The following is a 26263-nucleotide window of genomic DNA, read 5'->3' as shown; positions in this document are numbered from 1 at the left end:
TCCCCGCCCCTTTCGCCTTGATAGACATCAGTGTTTGGACCAATGGGGGGGGGGGGATTCTCTCCGAAGAAAGCGGGATTGGGATGCGGAGTCTGAGTTAGGGGGAGCGGAGGGATGGAGTCTTGGCCTCGAGGGAAAGCCTTCCAGCGAGCTGAGGGACCGACCGAGGGTGTCCTTTGACCTCCGCCAGGCGGCGTCACGTGGACTGAAGGGGGCGGGGCTAGAAAGCTAGATCAGTTTCTTCCGGGTCAGTGACAGGCGTCTTCTCCATGAGGTCTTGAGTCTTCCTAGTTTCCAGCGTCTGGTGCTTGTGATTTCGGCGATGAGCTCCCAGAGAGGGAACGTGGCCCGTTCCAGGCCTCAGAGACATCAGAATACGTTTAGCTTCAAAAATGACAAGTTTGATAAGACCGTTCAGACCAAGGTAGGAACCTGCCTTGCAGCATCCACTCTGACTTCTCCAGGAAGGAATGAATGGTTCAGTGGAGGGGAAGGAGGAAATGAGAAGGAGCTGGCGAGGGCGAGTGTGTGTGGAGCGCAGCCCAGAGTTGGTTTTGGCTGCAGCGCAACCCTTTCCGAAATGATATTCCCACACCCTCTCTGGTGACCTGGATGTGCTGTCTCCCCGTGAATGGATTTGGCAGTCAACCCTTAACACTAATTGCCCAGAGAGTGAATGGGTCCCTCATCAAACCTAAAATGCAAATGGTGAGTTGGGTGAGTTGAGTTTGTTGGACGCTCCTATCTGGATCACATATTTACAGTAGAGAAAAGTGCGGATGATGTGGCACGAGTGACTCTAAAATTTTGTGCCAACTTTATGCAGCAACTGTTTGTTTGTTTTTTGGAAAACCCCACGTCCATATGTTTGTAGTGGGGAATGGGAAGGATTAAACGTTCTCAGGCCCAGTGCTATCACTAATAATCATGGGTATTTTGAGAATGGAGTTGTTTGATAAATGTAAAAATGCTTGTTTTTTTTTGTTTGTTTTTTTTTTTTTATAACTCATTTACTTCGTTAGCAGGATTTCTGCCACCTGAAAGAAAATTAAGACTGTCTACTTAGGCACAGGTCTTGGGTTTTATAAAGCTACTAATCCGCTGTAGGTTTCTGCCCCTCCAACTTCTCCACAGCTGTATGGAGAGGAGATAATTGGAGACAAGGGCATGTTGGGGCCACCTTCACATCGGGTAAACCTGATATTCACATAATCTGGAGTTCAGATTTCCTGATTGTGCAGCTTAAGTAAATCATTTTAATATTTAGTTTCTCTGAGCCTTACTTTAGTTTCAGACGAGAAATCTGGCAGGATTGTTGTGATGCTAAGTTAAATGATGTAAATAAAAAAGTCTAGATCATAATAAGTGTCCAACAAGTGATTAATTTCTCAACATTGAAATTACTGGTTATAGTAACTTGGGGTCCCCTTTTCTTTTTCTCTTTCTGTCTTCACTAACTACAAATATATATATATATTTTAATATATATTTTATTGATATTTTACAGAGAGGAAGGGAGAGAAATAGAGAGCTAGAAACATCAGTGAGAGAGAAACATCAACCAGCTGCCTCTTGCACACCCCGTTCCGGGCATGTGCCTGCAACCAATGTACATGCCCTTGACTGGAATCGAACCCTGGACCTTTCAGTCCGCAGACCGACGCTCTACCACTGAGCCAAACCAGCTTCGGCACTAACTACAAATATTTAATGAGTACATTCCATGTACAAGGCCCTATGCTTCAGTGCATACAAAAAGAGTTGATTTTGCTTATAGTTTCCTGGGTCATTGGACAATAAGCAAGCACAAAGATATATAGTTATGAATTATAATACATTCTGATGAGGGGGAAAGACAGTTCAGTAAAGAAGAATAAAGAGGGCCGAAACCGGTTTGGCTCAGTTAGAGCATCAGCCAGCAGACTGAAAGGTCCCAGGTTCAATTCCGGTCAAGGGCATGTACCTTGGTTGAGGGCATATTCCCAGTTGCAGGAGGCAGCTGATCAATGTTTTTCTCTCATTGATGTTTCTAGTTCTCTATCCCTCTTCCTTCCTCTCTGTAAAAAAAAACAATAAAATATATTTTTAAAAAAGAATAAAGAGGGATATTTTCAATTAGATGCTCTAGGGACCTCTTCTTTTCCTTAGATTCAGAAGGGGGGAAAAAGCTGAAGCAACATTTGGGAAGATTTTCTCAAGTGTGTGTCTTATCATGAGGTAAACCTAAATAAAAGGCTGTGTTATTCCTAATAAATGACTGTCTGGTCCTGTATTCTTATTGTAAATTTTGGCACAAGCAATTCTAATTGTTTTCATCAGATGATAATGCAGTTTTAATAATCATTTAGCCACAATGTACCATACTGTGCTTCTTGTTCTTATAAGTACAAGACTTCTTGAACTTGTACTTCTCATGCTGTCAGTTCTTTGTAGACTTCTTATACTTCTCATTGTCCGTTTTCTTGGTGTTATCTAACAGCTGTGGCATTATGGTCTTAAACCTTATTTGTCCATTGGTAGAAACACCAGGTGTTTCGTTATTGGAGATACTGGCAAAAACAGCAAGAAATATTTTACTGAGGCAAGATCATTCGGTTGATTGTTCATCCATCTGTCTAATGGAGGACTAATAATTGGCTGCATTTATAGCAAATTCTTGAGCCAGTTAGATGCCACTATCTAAAGCCAAAATTTTGTCAGAAGCATCTGACCCTGCTTCATTCGTGTGCTTTATTTCAGAAAGCTATTGGATTCAGTGACATCTAACAAAGAAAGAGTAATTGTATGATCTTCTGTAACTCTCCTTAAAGGATTATAGTTACAATTGATTACTTGTGCCTCATTATTTTGTAGGAGATCTACATTAATTCCTTTTTCCTTCTCTGCCAAGCAATTTGTCAGGACTTGACTAAAATTAGAAGATGGATAATGACAGACGTTTTATTGGGAAACTTATATAGGTGAAGCACCCATTCCCAAAATACTCTGACTTCGTATACTTGAATATTTTCTAGAAGAATAGAGAAACTTGTTCTGTGGCATTCTATGTAAGCAAACTTAGACCAATGGCTCAAACTAACAGAGGTAGGTTTTAGCTTAGTATAAGGAAGTTGTCTAATAATGAAGAGCATGCATAGGATTTTTAAACTTCCCCTTGTCTTGCCATTGGCCGGTAGTGCTGTTCTTGGGACTTGAAGAGGTGGGATTGAGGTGGAAATAGGATTAAATCTCTTGTAGTCATTTGGTACTAAAATATAGATATCATTAAGACAGTCTTGTGAGCCCTAGCCACTTTGGCTCAAAGGATGGAGTGTCAGTCTGTGGACTGAAGAGTCCTAGGTTCAATTCCGGTCAAGGGCATATGCCCAGGTTGCCAGCTTGATCCCCAGTAGGGAGCATGCAGGAGGCAGCCAGTCAATGATTCTCTCTCATCATTGATGTTTCTATCTCTTTCTCCCTCTCCCTTCCTTTCTGAAACAAATATATACATACATACAAACACACATACATATACATATGTATGTATGTAAATATAAAGGCAATATGCAAATTATCAAGGATGCTGTAACATCACAACCAATCATGAGGAGGCTGCACGTGCAGGTGGGCGGGAGGGAACTGCGTGTGTGGTGAGCAAGCCACTGATGGCACAGGCCCGGAGAGAGCTGCGGCATGCCGGCAGTCTGCCTCTGTGCATGAGCTGCAGAGGAAACACCTTTTCTGACCACTCATTGGCTAAACTCCTGGTACACCACTGGCAGTGTTCTTGGTAACTTGGGTAATAAGAATCCAAGAAGATGATCTAGTGTTTTTCCACCTCACTCCTGAAGGGGAAAATGAAGGTCCGCTGCTGGATCGGCTAAGAAATGTCATATCCTGCCCTAGCCGGTTTGGCTCAGTCGATAGAGCCTCGGCCTGCGGACCACAGGGTCCGGGTTTGATTCTGGTCAAGGGCTCAGGTTAGGGCTCATGCAGGAGGCAACCAATTGAAATGTCCATCTAACATTGATGTTTCTCTCTGTCTTTCTCTCTCTCTTCCACGTTCTCTAAAAATCAATGGAAAAATATCCTCAGGTGAGGATAAGGAAGGAAGGAAGGAAGGAAGGAAGATCATATCCTATGAAAGAGACATCTTGAACATGTCTAAAGAAAGTTTGTCATTTTTTTGTGGTGAAGGGACTAGACTCTGTGTTGATGAAAACACCTTGGCGGCTGCAGTGGCCAGCAGTGGCAGCAGCAACAGCGTGAAGGGGGCGGCGCCTTCCCCTGATCAGCCCAGTCACCTACCACAGAGGGAGGCTAGACGGCAGGGAGTGGGCCTATCTGTCAGTAGGACATCCCCTGAGGGCTCCTGGACTGTGAGAGGGGGCAGGCTGGCCTGAGGGAAACCCCTCCCCGCCAGTACAGGAATTTTTGTGCACTGGGCCTCTAGTACATTATAAAAAAAAAGAAATGCATACTTGTTGAAGAATATTTGAAATAATAGAGAAGTGAATAAAGTATTAAAGTGAAATATCCTTTCCCAGCACAATTCCTCTTCAGGTACACTTTTTATTTATTCATGCAAGGCTGTCTACCTGAAGGTAATTATCATTAGAATTTCTTAATTGCTAACTTAAGCAGAAAGGGAAATTATTGGAAAGATACTGCACTGATCTCATGAAGCTTATACAAGGTGTTTGCTTATTTGTTTTTTTATTCAAAATTACCAGATTGGCATTACTGCTGGGAAATTTTATTCTCATTTCACTTGGTGTATATTCAACTTCATGCAATCTTCCAAACTTTCAATGCCGCCTGCTGTAACCCTGGAGTTGATACTTTATTAGCATCAAATAGAATCAGAGTGTTGAAAATAAAATTTCGCTCACTTTCTTGCTCTACCCGACTACTCCTTATAGTCCTTAAGTAATGATGTTTGTTCAACCCCTCCAGTTAGAACCCTTTCTCCCGTTTGCTGCTTCAGTCCATTTCTTCCTCACTCAAAACCCCAGCTCTTCTGAAATATATACCATCAGATTGTTATCCCCTCCCAATCTGTCCTTACCTTCTAGTTATACCTCCTCATTTGTACCTGGCTCACTGCTTTTCCATAATTCCTATCATCGTATTTAGGATATTCGCATGGATAATCCAACATTTGATCCTTCAGCTTTTAGACCCACTCCCCGCCCCCCTCCCCCAAACATTGAGAATCTCCTTGCATAGTCAAACCTTAAACTCTCTTATGCATATAATTGCTCCACTTACAATGTTTTTTTTATTTGTATATACTGGCTACTATCTGCTTACCTGGTTTTCTTATTCCTCAAAATATATATATATTTTTTTTACTCCATTGGCTCCTCTTGTCTATTAATCCTTCCACTTTTCACTGTACTCACTTCTGTCCTTTCCTCCCTTCCTTTTCTAGCTTTGAGTCCATGCTTCTTGAATACAATATATGCTTTTTTACATATATCTCAGCTTTTTTATCTTCTTTCCCTCTGTGGCACTTGCCTGACAGAATTCTAACCTTAGATCTGGCTTTCTACTGTTCCATCATCACATCTACCAAACTACCCATATGTGTTGTCTTTCTATTACAGAGGCTGAAAGGCCTGTTTTTCCACTTGATCCTTGACCTGTTTCCCTAAATGACTTAAGGGCTTAAGGCTTCTTATTTGTGGTCCATGTTCTCTTGCATCATGTCTTTCCATCACTAATGGCTTATTTCAGACAGAATCCATGTTCTTTTAAAGCTCCACCCTATTTTCTTTTCCTCTCTTCCTTCCTCCCTCCCTCCCTCCCTTCCTCTCCTCTTCCTTCCTTCCTTCCTTCCTTCCTTCCTTCCTTCCTTCCTTCCTTCCTTCCTTCCTTCCTTCCTTCCTTCCTTTATAGAAAAGCTCCTGGTTCTCTACTTTTTTTACTTCTCATTGTTTCTATCCCTATCCAAATAGTTTTGTACCTATCATTTCACCAAAACCACTCTTTTCAAGGTTATTGATTTGTTTCCAAATCCCTGATTAATAATGCTCAGTCCTCATCTCACTCAATTGCTCAGTAGCATTTGCCTTTCAGTCTCCTGAAATAATTTCTTCATTCACGGTTTTAAGTACCTTTGAGGCTAACCTTGCTCCTGAACTGCAGGGTTGTTTAACTACCTACTTGGCATCTATTCTAGAATATCAGAAAGTCTTCTTTACATGGAAAAAAAAGAACTCTTCATTTTTCTCTCTCAAACCTTTCTTCCTCTAATGTTCTCCAACTCTGTAAACAATCCCACCATTTACTCAGTTTCTCAAATCAAAAATTTAGAAATCACCCTTGATTCTTGGCCTTTTCTCACATCCTGTTTCAATTTATCAAAACTGTGAGTTTTTACTTTATTTTTATTTTCATAACCTCATTACTTTTTGGCATATTGTTTGTCTTATTTATAGCCCACTCGTAGAATGCCAAAGATTTCCTTCACATTCTCAAAACCTAGATCAGGGGTTGATGATTGAATAAAGTAAATAAATAATTATAACAGTGTGGGGTTTTTTTGTTGTTTTTTTAATATATTTTATTGATTTTGTACAGAGAGGAAGGGAGAGAGATAGAGAGTTAGAAACATCGATGAGAGAGAGTCATCGATCAGCTGCCTCTTGCACACCCCCTACTGGGGATATGCCCGCAACCAAGGTACATGCCCTTGACCGGAATCGAACCCGGGACCTTTCAGTCCCCAAGCCGACGCTCTATCCATTGAGCCAAACCGGTTTCGGCTATAACAGTGTTTTAAATGCTGTGATGAAGGTAGTACATGGGAGTACCACAATCATTCAGGAATAAAGGGACAGAGGGATAATTAATATAATATTATCCTCAAAGAGATAGTACATCTTGGGGATGAAAGGGTCAAGGAAAAGTTTAATGGAATCAGATGAATAAGGCAGAAAGAAGACTGAGTGCTGGTGAGTTTGTAGGTTATGAAAAGGATCAGGTAAAATTGTTGCACTGGGGAATCTTTTGTAAACAAGACTCTTCGTTTATTTATTTTTAAGGGAAGATTTTGTGATACACTAAAGTCTCCTCTGTAGTGTTTGAATGAATAAAGATCATCTTAAAAAAGAGGCCAAAAAGGCTAAGAGTCAATGAAGGCTCTTTTCCAAAACAAGATTACAAATAGATATTTATGCTTATTTTCCAAATGAACATATTATGTTAATATGATTACAAAAGCGTAGACTGAAAGCCTCTCTTATGTACTGGTTAGAAGAGTGTAGTTGACTAAGACCTTTTTGCCAAATGGATTGATCTTAAGCTGTGAATTAAAATTCTGTTACTGACAGCCCTGGCTAGTGTGGCTCAGTTGGTTGGAGTGTCATCCGGTACACCGGAAGGTTCAGTTCCCAATCAGGGCATTTACCCAAGTTGCAAGTTCAATCCTTAGTTGGGGTGCACGCAGGAGATTACCAGGCTACTGATCAATGTTTCTCACATCGGTCTTTTCTCTAAGTAGGTGTAGTGTGTTCTATTTTGGTTTTGGTCAGGTTACTTTAAAGAGTAAAAATATTTCAAAGTGTATACATTGGTTAGGAAAATTCCTTGCCACTTGTTAGATTTCAGATGTTTTTTGGATTTTTGGCTAAAGGTAACAAGCTCTTGTTTAAAACAGTGGCGGCATGGCGTGGTACAAAGAAATTGATCTTGGAATAAAAGGATTTAGGTCCAATTCTCTGTTATATTTTGGCTGTATGATCTTCAAGTTTCTTAACTTGTCAGGGTCTCAGTGGGCTTAGCTGTATTGTGAGAGTTTAATAAGGTTTATGAAAATGCTTACATGGTACCTGGTATTAAGTATGCTATAAATGCCAGCCCATTCCTTCATCCTAAGATGTTCATCATGCTCACATGCTACTCCCACAGGTAGTGATTACCTGATGAATCCTGTTGGAATGTCTCTCCTTCCCAATGGCATTTAATGCCCTCCCTGCACATATGGTACATGTGATATTAGTTTGTAGTTTATGTGTCTTGGCTTTTCTCTCTCACATATACATACACAAATATCGTCTATCTTTTAGGGGAGGGGGACTCAAGCAATTTTGAACTACTCATGGAGTATAATATGCACCTGTAGTAGCAGTTCTGTCCTGTGGGATAAAGAAATGGTAATCAAGTAGTTCTTATTGCCATTGTACAATAGATTACTGATCTATGTTAATCCTCCTGCCTTTATTGGGTCCCAAGCACTGAAATGATACAAATCCTTTATTCAGGAATCTTAAGATTAGTAACTACTTCAAAAAGTGGAAAAAAGATAAATGTGTAATGTTTTCATTTATTAAACTTTTGTTGAGGTATAACATAAACATAGAAAAGTGCCAAAGTCATAATAAGAGTTCAGTGAATTTTCACAAAGTGGACACAGTCATGTAACCAATACCTAGTTCAAGAGACTGTCACTGGCCTCTCCTAGTCACTACCATTCTCCTCCTCATAGGTAACCATGGTCTTGATGAATATGAAGTATTTAAAAATAACTTGAAAATCACAGCTTTTGAGGGCAAAGACTAGAGAGTTACAGGTACCCGGGTGACCTGTTGTTTCTCTCCTCAGAAATGGTATTAGTGGGTGTAGAAAAGCATCCTAATGCTTCATGTAATACTTCTTTGGCTGAAAGAAATTGATTTGATTTGATTCCCCAACAGTGATTAATTTGGCACCTGTAGGATTTTTGGCTTCTAAAAGTATCAAGCGTAAATTTGGATTTCCCCATAGCTTCGGAGCTGATTATTTCAACCTCGGACTTAATTATTTTTCACTTTATCTGCTTATCCATAAGGTTGAGTGACATTTTTTAAGAACTTTATGGTAGACATTTTCTTGGATATCTTATAAAGTTTATTTCTAGTTGGAATAGTTGGCTTTCTATCCTAAAGTTAATATAAGTATTCAAATTGGTTTTTTTTGAACTAAGTTATATATATTTTTCTTTTTGGTTTTTGTTCTGTTTCCTTTTTGTTTGTTTTTGCTTTGGCAGATGCAAATTCAAACATATACCATTAACAAGGAAGTATTCTTGTAGGTGATGAAACTATATATGTATAATAATTTCTAGTAAATTTATACTGTTAGTAGTAAGAATTCTGTGGTGACTTTATATTAATCAGATCTGGTTTTGAAGGTCATTTGGTGATGAGGGCCATTTACAAAATCATGGATATGAAATGCCAAACTAAGTTAGGGATTATTTTAAATGCTCTTTGGTTCTGTGAAGAACTATATGTTACTAAATATCAGCCTTCTATTACCAGGTGGCTGACTTGTTTGTTTTGAAATTACTCATGTCACTGAAGTCATCAATTTGAGTAATATATTGTATTTGACATCAGAGTATATACTTACATATGTCAATGTTCTATATTCCATCATTAGCCTTTATCAGAAGACATTATAGTAATTTGATTCTTGTGTTTCTTGTAAACTTGAAAGCTTATAGGACATGATGCTAGATCTAGTTTTTTTTTTAAAAAAAAAAAAATATGTTTTTATTGGTTTTAGAGAGGAAGGGAAAGGGAGAAATAGAAACATCAATGATGAAAGAAAGTCATTGTTCTACTGCCTTCTACTGGGGATTAAGCCAGGAATTCGGGCACGTGTTCTGACCAGTATCCAACTGTGACCTTCTGGTTCATGGGTTAATGCCCAACCACTGAGCCACACTGGTGGGTTTAAATCTAGTCTTTAATAAAGTTAAAATAGTCATGTGGGATAAGTTATTATCATTTATATTAAAATATTGTTATTGCTTTTACACATGTGATGCTGTTGCTTTAATTTAAACTATTACTGAACCATGGACAGTTCTTTGACCCTCATATAATGACTGCAAGGTCAACTATTCCCTCGTAAATTTAAATTAAAAACTCCCTGTTTTACAGTGGCAATTAACTCTAATCTTAAGGCTTCTCTAGGGACACATTTATTAAGGCCTTCTTTGAGCTACCTTGTAAGAAAAATAAGTCCAATGTTACTAAGGCTTCTAATTCAAAATGGCTGACTAAAAACATGTACTTATCTTTAAGTTTTCCCCAAATTTCAATGAAATGACACAAGAAAAAATAAAACTGCAATATTAAAAAACTGAAAAAAGCAGAAAAGAACATTAAGTAAATTTAAGATATAAAATAGGATTCAGGTAAACAGCTTAAGAATCTGTTATACAATACTAGAGGCCCAGTGCACAAAATTTGTGTACTGGGTGGTGGGGGGCTCATCCTGGCCTGCACCCTCTTGCAGTCCAGGACCCCTTGCTCCATACCACCTGCCTGCTCGCTGCTCCTTACTGCTTGACTCACTGCTTCTTAGCGCTGCCATGGAGGCGGCAGGAGAGGCTCCCTCCACCCCCACTGCACTCGCCAGCCTTGAGCCCAGCTTCTAGCTCAGCAGTGCTCCCCCTGTGGGAGCGCACTGACCACCAGGGGGCAGCTCCTTCATTGAGCGTCTGGACCCTGGTGGTCAGTGTGCATCATAGTGACTGGTCGTTCTGGTCATTCCACTGTAACAGCTGCTTAGGCTTTTATTATATAGATTGTTGGAAGTTAAGATTTTTTTAGTAAAACTCTAAAATAATGCCAAAATCAGAAGTAATGAGCTCTGTATCACTCCAATGGTTATCTAACAGTTGCCCTCAAGATAAAGTCAGAAGAACAGCTCTCTAAAGTGGGGAAATGACATGAACGGCAAATGCAGAGCAATATTCCTGATCATTGTTGGCCTCAGAGCTCAACAAGGAATCTTCTATACATGGAAGTGTTCAACATGCTTCCTATGCCTGCTAAAGTAAAAGCTATCAAACTATTATTTTTTATCTTTTCAACCAGAGATAAGGATTATATAATTAGTATCTGAATTCACTTCCAAAGCAGTAGTGATTCTTAATTCTGCTTTAGTAATTCATTCTATATTGAATATGGCTTATTTTATACCAGTACTATCCAGAGTAATTTTCTGTGATGATGGAAATATGTCGTATTATTTCTATCCAGTATGGTAGCCACTAGCCACATGTACCAGCTGAGTATTTGAAATGTGGCTTATGAAACTAAAGAACTGAATTTTAATTTAATGTATTTCAACTTAAATAGGCACATGTGGCTACCATGAGAACTAAGCTCTCATTTATATCATATATATTAGCAGACTAAGATGCACTACACTTTTTAGGAAAACCAAAACCATGAGATGTGAGACTGACTGGAAACCCTACCTCCTATGCTATTTAACAGAGGTAATATAAAATAAAGAAAACTTTTAGAAGGTATAATTGATATCCATCAGTAATTCAAAAAACTTTCAATATCCATAAAACAAGATAGGCTGCTGTTTTGTTGTGTTTTTTTTTTTTTTTTTTAAAGAAATCTATGGCATTTCTTAAAAACTGCAACTGTGGCTGTAGAAATGTAAAGTAAACATCTCAGTAGGATAAATGGCAGGATGGAAAAGAATAGACTGAATTAGTAATTTGGAAGATCCAGCCAATGGATTGGTCTAAAAGGCCAAAGTGATAAAAGTGATGAAATGAAATTTGAGATATGGAAGACTGAGCTAGGAAATTCCAGAAGGCTAGGAGAGTTCAGAAGAAATGATGAAAAGTAAAGGAGAAAAAAGCTTAGTTTCATAAAGTTTAAGAAAATCTTAGTCTTTCAGATAGAAGGATATTAGACATATGGTAATATTTTTTAGCTCCAATGATAGAAATTCCTACCAACTTTCAGATAAAGGGAAAAAAGAGGTTAGCCATAAAGCAACTATAATGCTGTAGATATCTGACTTCTCATCTGCCACTTGTAAAAAATAGAGCAAGTTCTTTATGTGCTGTGAGGGAAGTACTTTTATTTATTTATTTATTTATTTAATATACTTTATTGATTTTGTACAGAGAGGAAGGGAGAGAGATAGAGAGTTAGAAACATTGATGAGAGAGAGTCATCGATCAGCTGCCTACTGCACACCCCCTACTGGGGATATGCCCGCAACCAAGGCACATGCCCTTGACCGGAATCGAACCCGGGACCTTTCAGTCCCCAAGCCGACGCTCTATCCATTGAGCCAAACCGGTTTCGGCGAGGGAAGTACTTTTAATTTAGAGTTCTTGATAGAGCAAAAGAATCATCCTTACTAAAAGTTTATTTAAAAAAATACAGGGGTGGGCAAAGGTAGGGAAAAAGACATATAAGTTTTGATTATTACAATAACTTTATTAACCCTCTTTCACATACTCACAACTGTAAACCTATTTTTGCCTATCCCTGTACTTAGGGATATATTCCCAAATATAAGAAGATAAGTGGTAGAAGAAACATTGGTGAAAAAGAACCTAGTTAATCTGAGTTAACTTTAAATAATCACTGATAATATGGTGGTAAAAGGTAATGCTGTTGTTATATGCCAATTATCAAATAGAAGAGGTAAACTTTTTAGAAGATAAAATCTATACCCACAGTTCCAGATTTCAGCCAAACCTGGAAACTAAAACTAATTTTTTGTTTTTGTTTTTTGTTATCATCAGAAGAGACAGTAAAAGTGAAGCTGGAACATTAAAAAAAAAAGTACACACACAAAAAATAAGAGCAAGCTAAAGATCCTGTCTTGTTTGGGTGCTGGAAAAGCCATAGGGAAAAAAAATCGGTGTCATTGTCAGTTTTAAAGGCTTTGAGTTCTTAGTGTTTGCTTGGTATCTGTGGTAGGCCATACTGAGATGAAAATAAGACCTTGTACTAGCCTCTATGTGTTGATAGGCTAGCTGGGGAGATGAGGCCAGTATACAAGAAGTAACAGTGAGCAAATTAGTACTTTTATCAAGACCTTATAATATAAAAAGGCTTTTGATTTAAAATAGCTGAATTAAAGCTTTGAAATGTAGTTTTAGTTCAATTAGTAAAGTTAAAAGTTGAACTACATACAATACTACTCATACAATAATCTAACATTAAAAACATGGTATTTCTCCTTTCTGTAGAAGTGGTTATCTAAGTCATCTTGCTCTCTGTTCATTATCAAGTTATAGACATTTCAAGAAAGGCTGAAACACAGTGTTCTGTGTGAATAGCGAACATAATCTCACCTGCTTCTGTTTGTGGGTAAACCCAGTGTCTAATTTTCATATGTGACCGGAAGTGGTACCAGGAATGTATGAAGGAAGATGAGTTGCTGATGTTCTAAATTAAACGTGTGTATCACTTTAGGCTTTGACCTTTTGAGGACCTGTTTGCTTAAGATTTAGCAATGGTCTTTGAAAACATAAAATGCCTTTCCCATTCTGAGATACCTTTGCAAATTTGCCGTAAGTATCCTGTTTCCCCGAAAATAAGACAGTGTCTTATATTAATTTTTGCTCCCAAAGTTGCGGTAGGTCTTATTTTCAGGGGATGTCTTATTTTTCCATGAAGATGAATATGGTTCACATTTATTGTTAAATTAAAATAAAGGAAATTTATTACCTGTATACGGTACAGTAGTATGGTAGCTGTCAACACAAACCAGACAAACTGTGAATCCTACAGTATCAAGCATTTACTCATTTATTCAATGACAATCATGTCATCATCTTCTGGAACATCATCATAACAATCCAATTCCTGAATTTTCTGGTGAATTTTTTGTGACTCCATGTCTTTCAGAATCAGTGGACCAAATCTCTCATGTTTAGCCTAGGGGGGCCTTATTTTCGGAGGATGTCTTATTTTCGGGGAAACATGGTAGTAGAGATACGTGACTCCCTCACTTTATCCCATTGGAGTGGGGCTGAATGAAAAGACAGTTTTTACATCTGTAAGGCTGCCAGTCAGCCCTGGATCTCTGGTGACTCCCTTTCAATCCAAATACTTCCGAAAGCCCAGTTTGAAAAAGCCAGCCAGTTAATCTCTTATTTTAAACACTATTTAAATTCCAGCAAATATTGCTTGCTTTCCAATTTTACTTCATGGCCATTACTTTCATCTCTCCAGCGAAAGCACATAAATCTTTTGAATTCTTGAGATGCCTAGGATAGTGCTGAGTACATGCTAACTCATACTTGTTCCTATAGACAGCAGATAGATAGCCATGCTATGTACTGTATTTAAGTCTAACCTATGACACATTGTATAATTTGACATGTTGGAAGGAGCCCTAAGCTTGGGGTCAGGGCAGCATCAGGAGTAGACTCTTCAGACTCCTGGTGTGGCTACTGACTCACTCTCTATAACCATGGGTAAGTTATATAAACTCTACAAGTTAGAATAAAAATAAATAACAAGAACTCTTTCTTTCTTCCACACAGGGATGATGTGAGAATAAAGTGAGGAGCATTATAGGACAAAATAATATTTTTTAAAAAAACACTATAAAAATAAAATGTAGTAATATTTTGTTATAGGCGACTTGCATTTGTCATTCAAAATATACCTTGATTTTATCCCTTAGCTCTTTGTATTCTTGTCATCAAAAACATCTTTGTTTTCCTTTGAAGAATGAGGAAATGCTGTCAACTGAAGTTAAGGAAGTCACATGTGAATACTGAGCTTTAGACTAAATGAATCATGGCACAGCCTAATTTTTTCCTGATGTGACTGGACTCCTGAATCAGTTGTCAGCATACATAGTTTATTGGTATGACATATTAATACGACCAAAACAAGGCAACTATCTTTGAAGAAGTTAACTAGCTTCAGTATGGTAATTATTCCATATGGCTGTCCCAAGCAAATGACTTACAATATAGATTTACTTTAAAAGGTAAAATCACCCCAATAAATTCAATAAAAAATAAAGGGTAAAATCATTTGATTTGTGTACATTACCAGTTATTCTGCTTGAAAGAGTTAAATCCATAAATTCCTCATATTCTATTAGCAGGAAACTAATATTATTGTTATTTTTAACATTGTGAAACAATGGCCAGTCAGTTATTTTTGTCTCTTTTAAGATCAATAACTTGGGGCATACCATTCTGGTTGGACAAGATCTCACAATGTGACTAACTTTTAATGAGTGCTAATAAAAACATGTGTGTTGCCTCATGATACTACACAATTGCTGCTTGAGCCTTTTGCATTCCGGTTGAATTGTACATAGTTAGCATATGTGGCTTACCACCTAGCTATCCTTTATTGTTTAGGTCTCTGTATTGAAAAATCTCTGAGGAACATGATAAAAAAAGTAAATCCTCCTCTTTTAGAACATTGCTTAGCAAACGTAATTTTTCTTTCCTGAGTGAATTTTTCTAATTTTGGAATTTTGTCTTGTGCTTTTAAAACTAATGGATAATACTGCAACGTTTCCTTAGAAACAAGCTAGCAGCTTTTGCCCTCTATGCAAAACAATATACCAGTGTCAGAATTTAAGTTAAAAACACAGTACGAATTGAAATGTGTACTCTGCAAAATGTCAGCTGTTTTTTCTTTCACTATTTAGAAAACCTTGAAAACTGTGGGAAAACACTTTCTACTTGTCACTTTAATAGAATGCCCTAAACTAAAAGGCATCTTTTTATGGGTCCTGCCTCTGCTGCTCCTGATTAATTCTGTGACCTCAAGCAAATCTCTTAATTCTCTGAACCCCAGGTTTCTCGTCTGGAAAATGAAGATAATTATGCCTGCCCCTCAGCCACAGGAATGTTCTAAGAATAGCAGCAGAGAGAATTTTTATAAAGGATTAGGCATGTGGTTTATAGATTTATGATAGTAGTATTTTGGGTAAAAATTATTTGGTTTGTTTTAGTTTTATATTAAAACCAAAAAGACCTGTTTTTTAAATAAACCATTTAAACAAATCTTTCCTATGCATGCTTTTGTCTAGACACCTGGCCAAAGTATAGACATGTCCCATGTATGTGAAATCACTCAGAGACATGAGTAAGCAAAAGAACATTGACCAGAAACTATAAACAACCAAGCAGGGAGTTAAATGATAAGGATAGTAGAAGATCTCTTGACTTGAGAAGATAGAAGCACACACATTATTTACCTCTATCTCCCTTAGTTTTTTGTGTTGTTGTTGTTGTTTTTTTATAAGGAGTGTGTCTTTAAAATATATATATATATATATATATATATATATATATATATATATATATATATATATATATATTTAGAGAGAGGAAGGGGGAGAGAGAGAGAGTTAGAAACATCAATGAGAGAGAAACATTGATCAGCTGCCTCCTGTACACACCTCACTGGGGATGTGACCACAACCAAGGTACATGTCTTTGACCGGAATCAAACCTGGGACCTTTCAGTCCGCAGGCTGATGCTCTATCCAATGAGCCAAACCGGTTTCAGCTCCCTTAGTTTTGATAGAGGCAATCTCTGTTGAGAGAGAATGTATTAGGATCTCTCTTCTCTGTCCTTCCCCAAAATACTTATTACTCTCCTGTTAATTCAGATGTATTATTTTCTATATTTGATAAGAGTAACATGGGAATGTGAACAGTAGAAGCAATAACAAAGGTTGGGAATTACTGATCTAGAAACTACCCAGATTTCTGAGCATGTTTCTAATTTTAGATTGCCTAGGTAATTGAGATTTGGTCTGACATTTTTTCCCCAATTTTTTTTTATTATTATTGATTTAAGTATTACATATGTGTCCATATCTCCAATTGCCCCCCACCTCACTCCCATACATGCCCTTACCTCCCCCCACTGCTGTCTCTGTCCATTGGTTATGCTTACATGCATGCATACAAGTCTTTTGGTTGTGGTCTGACATTTGATCTTATAACTAAGGCAGATTTAAAACATAGGAAAAAGCAAAGAAGAAATAACTTTTCAGCTTTCCCATGTGTTTAGGTTTGGCTTAAATTCCAGGAAAAGGAATAAAGACCAGAAACTGACCATGAGGAAGTGAGAGTAGAAAGCAGATGGTTTCCAGACTGTGTCTACCATGTCTGAATTAAGGGATTTGGGAAGTACAGAGTAAAAAATTAGGGGAAGTTAAATTTTGGGGTGATGTTTCTTGATATAAAAATTTGGAAAAGCTTCCTAAATTACCATGCAAATCATCTAATTTTCCTGAAGAAATAATGCTCTGAATGGTGAAACTAGAAATCAGACTAAGATTTGTTTCTAAAATTGAGGCAATATGGAATAGTGGGGCAGAATAGTGAAATTTGGAGTCAGAGGGCATGGTCTTGAGCCCTGGTTGTATTTCTTTGTAAATGTGTAATCATAGGGAGATTATTAAAATTGTCTGGATTTATTTTTTCATCTGTGAAAAAGGAAAAATATTATCTCCCAAGGTAGTTGTGAGGAACTGATATAATCAACTGGGAATATTAATTTTTAAACAGAAAACTAATTTTTATTTTATAATTACAGTTGATGTACAAACCCTTTCTGTCTTCTTCTGGTACCTCTATGATGCAGATGCTGTTATGCTTGATGTTGTTCCAAAAGTCCTTTAGACTTTCCTCATTTTTAATTCTTTTTTTTATGCTGCTCTGATTAGGTATTTTCCGCTACCATGTTTTCCAAATCATTGATTTGATCCTCTGCTTCATGTAATCTGTTGATTCCTTCTAGTGTATTCTTCATTTCAATTATTATATTCTTTACTTCTGACTGGTTATTTGTTGTGGTTTCTGTGTCATTTTTTTATGCTATTGAAGTTCTCATTTAAGTTCCTAGAGCATGTTTCAAGGATTTTCTTTAGGGGGGAAATGGGTATCCCACATGCTTTTAAGAGAGACGTTAGGACTGGGGACATAGTTTTGGATGTAATCCTAATTGAGCTCATTACTGAGGCTATATAACCAAGAGTAAAAAGTAATCTAAAAAGGAGTACTGAGACGGAGACAAAGAGTACGTAAGTGAGTGAAGTGAATTGATGATTAAATACATATTAGGAAATGGCCCAGCTGGTGTGGCTCAGGAGTAAGCACTGATTCAGGAACCAAGAGATCACCAGTTCTATCCCTGGTTGGCATATGCCCAGGTTGCGGGCTCCCTCCCCAGTAGGGGAATGTGCCAGAGGCAGCAGATGGATGATGTTTCTCTCTCATAGATATTTATATTATCTCTATCCTTCTCCCTTCTTCCCACTCCCCACCCAAAAATAATTTACGAAACAAAAATATTGGGAAATGGATATTTTTAAGGGTTAAACAGAGGAAGAAGTATTAGCAAAGGCTCTTGGAAACGATCAGATGGAGTTGGGGTTACAAACCTACTTTTTAATGTCAGTCTTTTTTGAGGAAAGAAAAAGAATATTCCTTGATAAAACCATTAACATTTTGGTCATTTACAGCAGAATTCTGGGGAAGAAAAGGCTTCCTTCCCATAGAATTGCTCTGATGATAAAACTGTTTATGTCCAGTTAGGGAAGTTGTTCTTGAGTTATTCATTTACTAAAAATATAGTGCCTGGCTGATATGGCTAAGTTGGTTGAGCATTGTCCCATTCACAGAGAGCTCTTCAGTTGGATTCCCTGTCATGGGCACGTGATTGGATTGTGGGCTTGATCCCCTATAGGGGGCATTAGTGTTTTTCTCCCTCTCTCTTCCTCTCTCTCTCTCTCAAATCAAAAACATTTTTTTAAAAAATAAATAAGTTAAAATGTCCTATAGTTAATAATGAAGATGGTTCAAAAGTATTGTAATTGAAGGCACATTATCTTAAAATCTAAGTACCACCAAAACCGGTTTGGCTCAGTGGATAGAGAATCGGCTTGCAGACTGAAAGGTCCTGGGTTCGATTCCAGTCAAGGGCATGTACCTTGGTTGCAGGCACATCTCCAGTAGGGGATGTGCAAGAGGCAGCTGATCGATGACTCTCTCATCGATGTTTCTAACTCTCTTTTCCCCTCTCTTCCTCTCTGTAAAAAATAAATAAAATATATATATATATATTTTAAAAATCTAAGTATCCATGTTTTAATTGTTGAAAGGCAAAATTTCCTTGTCAGGAGATTATTCCTTCCATATTCTGCTTATAATATGTTTTTAGCATTTTCTCTGTGGTTCCTTCCATAAAAATATTCTTGAACATTCATAATATACCTTTTGAATTGTACCTTGTAGAACAAAATGAGGAGAATTAAAAATCTTTATATCAGAATACTCTTTATTTCAACTGCCCACAGTTTTTATATATGCACTAGAGGCCTGGTGCACAATATTCATGCATTGGGGGGCAGGGGCTCCCTCAGCCCAGCTTGTGCCCTTTTGTAATCCAGGACATCCCTCTCACAGTTCCGGGGCTCTAGCAGTCTGGGATCCCTTACTCCCTACCACCCACCTGCAACGGAAGGCATTGCTCCCCCTATGGGAGCGCACTGTGACCACCATGGGGCAGCTCCTGCGTTGAGCGTCTGTTCCCTGGTGGTCAGTGCGCATCATAGCGACCTGTCATAATGATGGTCATTCCACCATTTGGTCGATGTGCATATTAGGTTTTTATTATATAGGATTCATTCATTCATTGAGAGAGAAACATCAATGTGTGAATGAATGCCCTAGTTGAACCTGCAACCTAGATATGTGCCCTGACTGGAAATTGAACCTGCGACCGACCTTCCAGTGAGCATGGATGATGCTCCAACCATCTGAATCATACGGCCAGGGCTGTCCATACCTTTTAAAGGTATGATTAGTTTATCAAAACATTGTTTCAGTTATTAGAACACTACAGAATGTACACAGCACCAACTTATTTTAACTTTTCCTTAAAAATAAATGAGTGAGCCGAAACCAGTTTGGCTCAGTGGTAGAGCATCGGTCTGTGGACTGAAAGGTCCCAGGTTCGATTCCGGTCAAGGGCATGTGCATTGACTGCGGGCGCATCCCTGGTAGGAGATGTGTAGGAGGCGGCTGGTCGATGTTTCTCTCTCATCGACGTTTCTGGCTCTCTATCTCTCTTCCTTCCTCTCTGTGAAAAATCAATAAAATATATTTTTTAAAAAATAAATAAATGAGTGAAATCGAATATTAGGAAAAAGAATTTAATTTCTTAATAGGTTTCTCTACTGCCAGAAGAAGATATTGCAGCACTGTCCGTTTTGCATTATTTACCAGTGAAAATCTAAGTAGTTTGCTTGGCTGCTGAAACAAATCAGTAGGTACTTTGGGTAGATTCTACATAAACCCTCTCTGTATAATTGCAACTAACAATAGCTCTACCCTCTTATTGAAAGAATAGTCCTCTGTGTGGGATGATCAGAACTCATTTTATATTCAGTCTTTAGATAAAAATGCAATTGTTTATTTTTTGCAGATGTTGCTTGTTAAAGATTCCAGCAATAACAAAAAAAGTGGGAGAGGGAACCAAATATTATTTCTTGACTAGAAAAAAGCTTACATTGCATGTGTGTTGAACAAGAAGAACATTTTGAGTATTTCTAGTATGTATTTTCCCTTCTCTCAGTTTGATATTGGTGTTTTATGGACAGAGTGAATGGGAAGAAGAAAAACTAGACTTCAAGGAAGAAAATTAATTATTTTAGCTTATAGTAGAAATATATCTCATTCTTAATGTCTTGGGTATCTTTTTATTAAACTTTTGCATAGCAAAAATCAAATATTGATAAAATGTATGTATATATCAAGCATTTTAGAAAACTAGGATAATATTTTACTTAAAGGAGAATGGGCTGAAATTTTTTGTAAAAAAAAAAAAATCTTATAATCTCTAATTAGCTACACTGAACAGATATACTTTCCTAAAAAGAAATAAGCCTATATTAACTTTAGCTTTGTATTTTTCCTTAAATGACAATAAAGCTAACTTTACTACTAGAACTCACTCCAAAAGTATTTCTGAGCTATTAATATTGCTAGCTCTTTTAGTGAAATAATAAAATACTTAAAAATAGTCAGACTCAGTAACTTATCCAAATAAGGTATTTCTTATATGAGTAACTAGTAGATATTCAAGCTATTACTTTTTATCATAGTTTAAGAAAAAAAGTAAGAGTTTGTAGATTTGAAAGTTTTAAGTGAATAGAATTCAGTATTGATATTCTAGATCAGGGGTCTTCAAACTACGGCCCGCGGGCCACATGCGGCCCGCAGAGGAGTCTGATCCGGCCCGCCAGGTTTTTTGGGCAGTGAGCGCAGCCGAGGTGTTACAGTAGGAATTAGTAGTTCATATAGTCCGGCCCTCCAGCTCTCTGAGGGACCGTGATCTGGCCCCCACTTTAAAAAGTTTGAGGACCCCTGTTCTAGATTATATAATAGTAGTAGTATTCTATCTGTAGTAAATGTGATATTAAGTTGATTATAGCAATAATGTTTTTTTAATTCCACTTTTAAAAAGGGAAATGGCAATGTCTTCTATTTTAATATTTTAACTGCCTGGATAAAAAAAGCAAATTTTTATAAACAATATTAGAAAACAGGTGCTTTTTCAATATCCAAATAATTGATTAAAGAATGGGACAATTAGCCCCAGCTGGTTTGGCTTAGTAGATAGAATGTTGGTCTGCAGACTGAAGGGTCCTGGGTTTGATTCTGGTTAAGGGCACATGCCTGGGTTGTGGGCTTGATCCCCGTGTGCAAGAGGCAGCCAATCAATGATTCTTTCTCATCATTGATATTTCTATCGCTCCCTCTCTCTTCCTCTCTGAAATCAATAAAAATATTTTTTAAAAGGGAATGGGACAATTATTATTTGCCTCTGATAAATTCCTGTTATTTTTACTATTTTGTTGAAATAGGATCAGAACGTTTTATGTGCAAATATGTGATGAAAATTTACAGGCTCATTAGAAGTTTTCTGATGCTTATAACATAATACGTTTTAAAAATATATTCAGTTGGAAATTGGAAACCACAAAACTGACCAGTAATAGGGAATAGGTTAAGTAAATTACAGTTTTACTCTTGGAGAATATAATGCAGCCAATAAAAACATAATGTAAAAGTGTATATATTAGTATAAAAAAATTAAGAACAAAAGTTATAAAAATGCATTTAATACAAAAAAATGCAAGTTTCTGTTATATATGTGCTTGAAATGCTAGAAAGTATAGAATCTCAGTGATGAAATGTAATTTTTATAAAATTTCTATAATATAAACATTTATATGTAAACACTCATATTTAAAAAAAATATGGATATGAGCTTACTCTACAAGATTTTTAATATTCTAGTGTTCTTCTAAAATATATAAAATTTTTGTTTCTGTTTTAAGTCCTTTTAAAGCATGCACATGAATTTTCTTATTTTTAAAATATGATTTTATTGATTTCAGAGAAGAAAGGAAAAGGGAGAGATAGAGAGAAATATCAATGATGAGAGAGAATAATTGATGGGCTGTCTCCTGTACATCCGCTACTGGGGATCATGCCTGCAACCTTTCTTATGCCCTAATCAGGAATCGAACCATAACCTCCTGGTAAATAGGTCGATGCTCAATCACTGAGCCTCTCCAATTGGGTGAATCTTTAGCAACTGAGCTAGACACCAAAACCAGGCAAAGACATGAGAATAAAAGCCAATACAACTATAGAACAATATTCCTCATTGGACTTAGACACAAAAATCATCAACATTATATTCACTAATAAATATAAAGGACAATACATAACAGACAAGTGGAGTTCATCACAGGAATGCAGTGTTCATGGATTGGAATACTCAATATTGTTAAGATGTCAATTCTCCCCCAAACTTATTTATAGTTTTAATATAATCCAAATCACAATCGTAGTAGGCTTTTTGTTGTTGTTGAAATCAACAAACTGATTCCAAAATATGTATGGAAAAGTAAAGTAATTAGAAGAACTATTGATAAAATTTTTAAAAAGAACAGAGTTGGAAGATGCTCAGTACTGATTTCAAAACATAAAAGCTACAATCATCTAGACGAGGTGGTACTAGTAAAAGAATAGATGTATAGATTAATGTGATAGAATATTGCAGTAAGCCCAGGCTGGGTGGTTCAGTTGGTTGTATTGTCATCCCAAACACCAAAAAGGTTGTTGGTTTGATTCCCCATCAGGGCACATACCTGTGTTGCAGATTTAGTCTCGTTGGGGCATATATGGGAGGTAGCTGATCAGTGATGTTTCTCTTTCACATCGATGGAGAGAAATTATAGCAGTAGAAACCAATCAGATAAAACCATAATGTGGTATATTCTTGAAGACAACTTGCCTAGTGTTTTCAAAAACAGTGTAATAGAGGAAACCCTTCTAGGTCAAAAGAGAGATAAACAAGTTGGGGCAGTTGAGGAAATGTCAGTCTAGATGGCTACATTCAATAACATGGAGTTATTTTTCATTTTTCTGAAGTATGGGTAACGGTATTGTGGTTAAGCAGGAGAAAATATTTCTAAGATATAATGATTAACAGGTGAAGTGAGTTGATATCTGCACCTTATTTTAAATGTACACACACATAAGAAGCAAATAGGTAAAATGCCAATAATTGTCTCTATACAGGGTATATATGGCTATGTATCAGTATTACTTTTTTAACTTTTCTGCATGTTTTGAAATTTTCATAATAGAGAAGAATGTTTTTAGATTCAATTGAGTACTATTCATGATGTCATTATGCTATGCAGTGCATAGCTATAGATCCTCTGAATATCAGGCAGCTGTACCTGCATTGCATCCTTGAGAATAATATTTTTTTTTCCCCATAATGTGCTTAGCATGATGTGTATTTTGAGAACTGGAGTAGAAAGCAGCTCTGTGAAATGCTTTGTATTGTAAGGATGTTTTAGAGACCATTGCTTACTATAGTTTATGGTGTGTGTTCTCTTTGGGAAAGATAAAACTTTGGGTTTGAATAACAAGATTAGTTATGCTGTTTGTGAGAATTTTGGCGTGTTACAGACATTGAGTTAGGTAGGAGTAGAGCTTATGTCTTACTGGCTGCTAGAAAGTTCAGATCCCCCTTATTGTTCATTGCTAGCAGGTGCACTTCCCAGCAGCACTTCTGACTGCTTCCTAATTTTCCCTTCCTACCCTCATTTCCCCCCCAATTTGACTCCCTCATCTATTTTTTTTTTTTGCTTGTATTTATTTTATAAGGTACTTGATACCCCACAATGTGCTAGCTATATTAAAAGGATTTAAAATGTAGCTTATGATTTGAAAGCCAAAGCCTAAAAGACAGTGATATAGTAGTACAGTACTAGTAAGTTATTGCTCCCAAATCCAGAGATATTTTATCCTCTAATTAAATTTAGACTAAGGGACTGTTACCAGAAAACTTAAAAATAATATATATTTAAATATGATTGAGTAAGATATAAAATGCCCTATTTTGTGGGGAGGTTTAATGCAGGAGATTCCATGGGAATGGATTTTCAACAGCAGTTAGAACTGGAATTTTCCTTAAAATTTCATTTTTTAAAGCCTATTTTCCCCCAATTAATGAAGGAAGTGAAATATGCCATTGTCACATTAGCTTTGACCTTTTAAAGAAATGAATTAATTTAGAAAGAATGATAAAATTAACATTTAAAAGCATTTCTGAATTATGATGTACAAAAAAAAACATAATGAAATATTATATTATCCTTGAATGGTATTCAAATCTCTTCTCTTCCCCCCCGCCCCCCAAAAAAAAACACACACATAGTTTCATCCTTCCGTTAAAGAATACTTTATATTTTGTAAAATATTTTTCAGCATCAGCATGTTGATACAGATGTTATATTTACAATTTATTTTTTATTTTATTTTATTTTTTTTGGTCCCCTATACCCATTTTATTATTATTTTTTATTATTTTTTTTAATGAATCTTTATTGTTCATATTATTACAAATGTTCTTCATTCCCCCCCTTCCCATCCTCCATTGCTCTCCTTCACCAGGTTCCCACCCCACCCTCTGCCCTTTCTCCATCCCCATTGTCCTCATCCATAGGTGCACAGTTTATGTTCAGTCTCTTCCCACATCCCCCTCTCCCGTTTTTCCCAAGAATCGTCAGTTCACTCCCCTACCATACCTCTGATTCTATTATATTCACCAGTTAATATTGTTCATCAGATTTTTTTTTAATTCCCTTGGTTTTTAGATTCACTTGTTGATAGATACGTATTTGTTGTTCATAGTTTTTATCTTTATTTACTTTCTCTTCCGAAAGAACCCCCTTCAGCAATTCATATAATTCTGGTTTGGTGGTGATGAACTCCTTTAGCTTTTTTTTATTAGTGAAGCTCTTTATCTGGCCTTCGATTCTGAGTGATAGCTTTACTGGGTAGATTATTTTTGGCTGTAGGTTCTTGCTATTCATCACCTTGAATATTTATTGCCATTCCCGTCTGGCCTGCATGGTTTCTGTTGAGAAATCAGCTGATAATAGTATGGGTGCTCCTTTATAGGTAACTACCTGCTTTGCTCTTGCTGCTTTTAATATTCTCTCTTTGTCTTTTGCTCTTGGAATTTTAATTATGATGTGTCTTGGTGTGGTCTTCTCTGGATTCCTTTTGTTTGGAGTTCTGTGCGCTTCCTGGACTTGTAAGTCTAATTCCTTCACCAGGTGGGGGAAGTTTTCTGTCACTATTTCTTTCAGTATGTTTTCAATATATTGCTCTCTCTCATTTCTGGGACCCCCATAATTCTGATGTTGGTTCACTTGAAGTTGTCCCAGAGGTTTCTTACATCATCTTCAACTTTCTGGATTCTCTTGCCTTCTTGCTTCTGCGGAGGAGTGTCTTCTGGCTCTTTATGTTCCAAATCTTTGACTTGATTCTTGCGATCTTCCATTCTGTTTTTAGGACTCTGTATAATATTTTTTATTTCAGACAATATATTCTTTATTTCTTGTTGATCCCTTATTAGTTCTTGTTGATCCCTTATTAGTTCTTGTTGATCCCTTTTCATCTCCTCATAGGTCTTGTCGACCTTTTCTAGGAAATTCTTGAAAAACCTTATAAGCGTGGTTTTGAACTCTATATCCAGTCTCTTCTTTTCCTCCATTTCTTTTGTTTGTGCTCTATTTCTTTTGTTTGTTTGTTTGTTTTGTTTGTGCTCTATTTCCTTGTCTTGGCATTTTCACAGCTTCCCTTAGTTGGTAGGGTGGCTTTGTGTGTTAACGTGTCCTATATGTTTCAGTGAGTCAGCCTCTCAGTTACCTGAGGTGGACAGTCTTGGTGTAGCCCTTTGTGGGCTGTGTGTGCAGTCTTGTTGTTAAGCCTTGCTTGTTGTTGGTATCACTGGGAAGCTTTGATCTCCAAGCCAATTGGCTATGAGGATCAGAGGTGCCTCAGCTAGGAGGGTTTCTATATTCTGCTTGGATGGGTGGAGTCTCGGGGTGGCACAGCCAAGCTTTGTTGAATCTGGCATAATTAGTTGCA

At 37.1% G+C, this 26263-nt stretch overlaps 1 protein-coding gene across 1 annotated transcript in view; it reads left to right on the top strand.

Moving 5' to 3' along the window:
• The first annotated feature begins 49 nt into the window (after window positions 1-49).
• The window catches only part of LOC311630496 (uncharacterized protein C9orf85 homolog), a 53490-nt gene continuing 27276 nt past the window's right edge, over window positions 50-26263 (top strand). The window contains exon 1 of the mRNA XM_084899571.1: window positions 50-424. Coding sequence (XP_084755697.1) covers window positions 323-424 — 102 coding nt within the window. The 5' untranslated portion in view covers window positions 50-322. The remainder of the gene's footprint in view (window positions 425-26263) is intronic.

Source organism: Pipistrellus hanaki, assembly GCF_964339955.1.
Source record: "Pipistrellus hanaki genome assembly, chromosome: 11".
Classification (NCBI taxonomy): Eukaryota; Metazoa; Chordata; class Mammalia; order Chiroptera; family Vespertilionidae; genus Pipistrellus; species Pipistrellus hanaki.
Note: the sequence above shows the minus strand (reverse complement) of the source record. Positions and strands in the feature narration are given on the sequence as shown.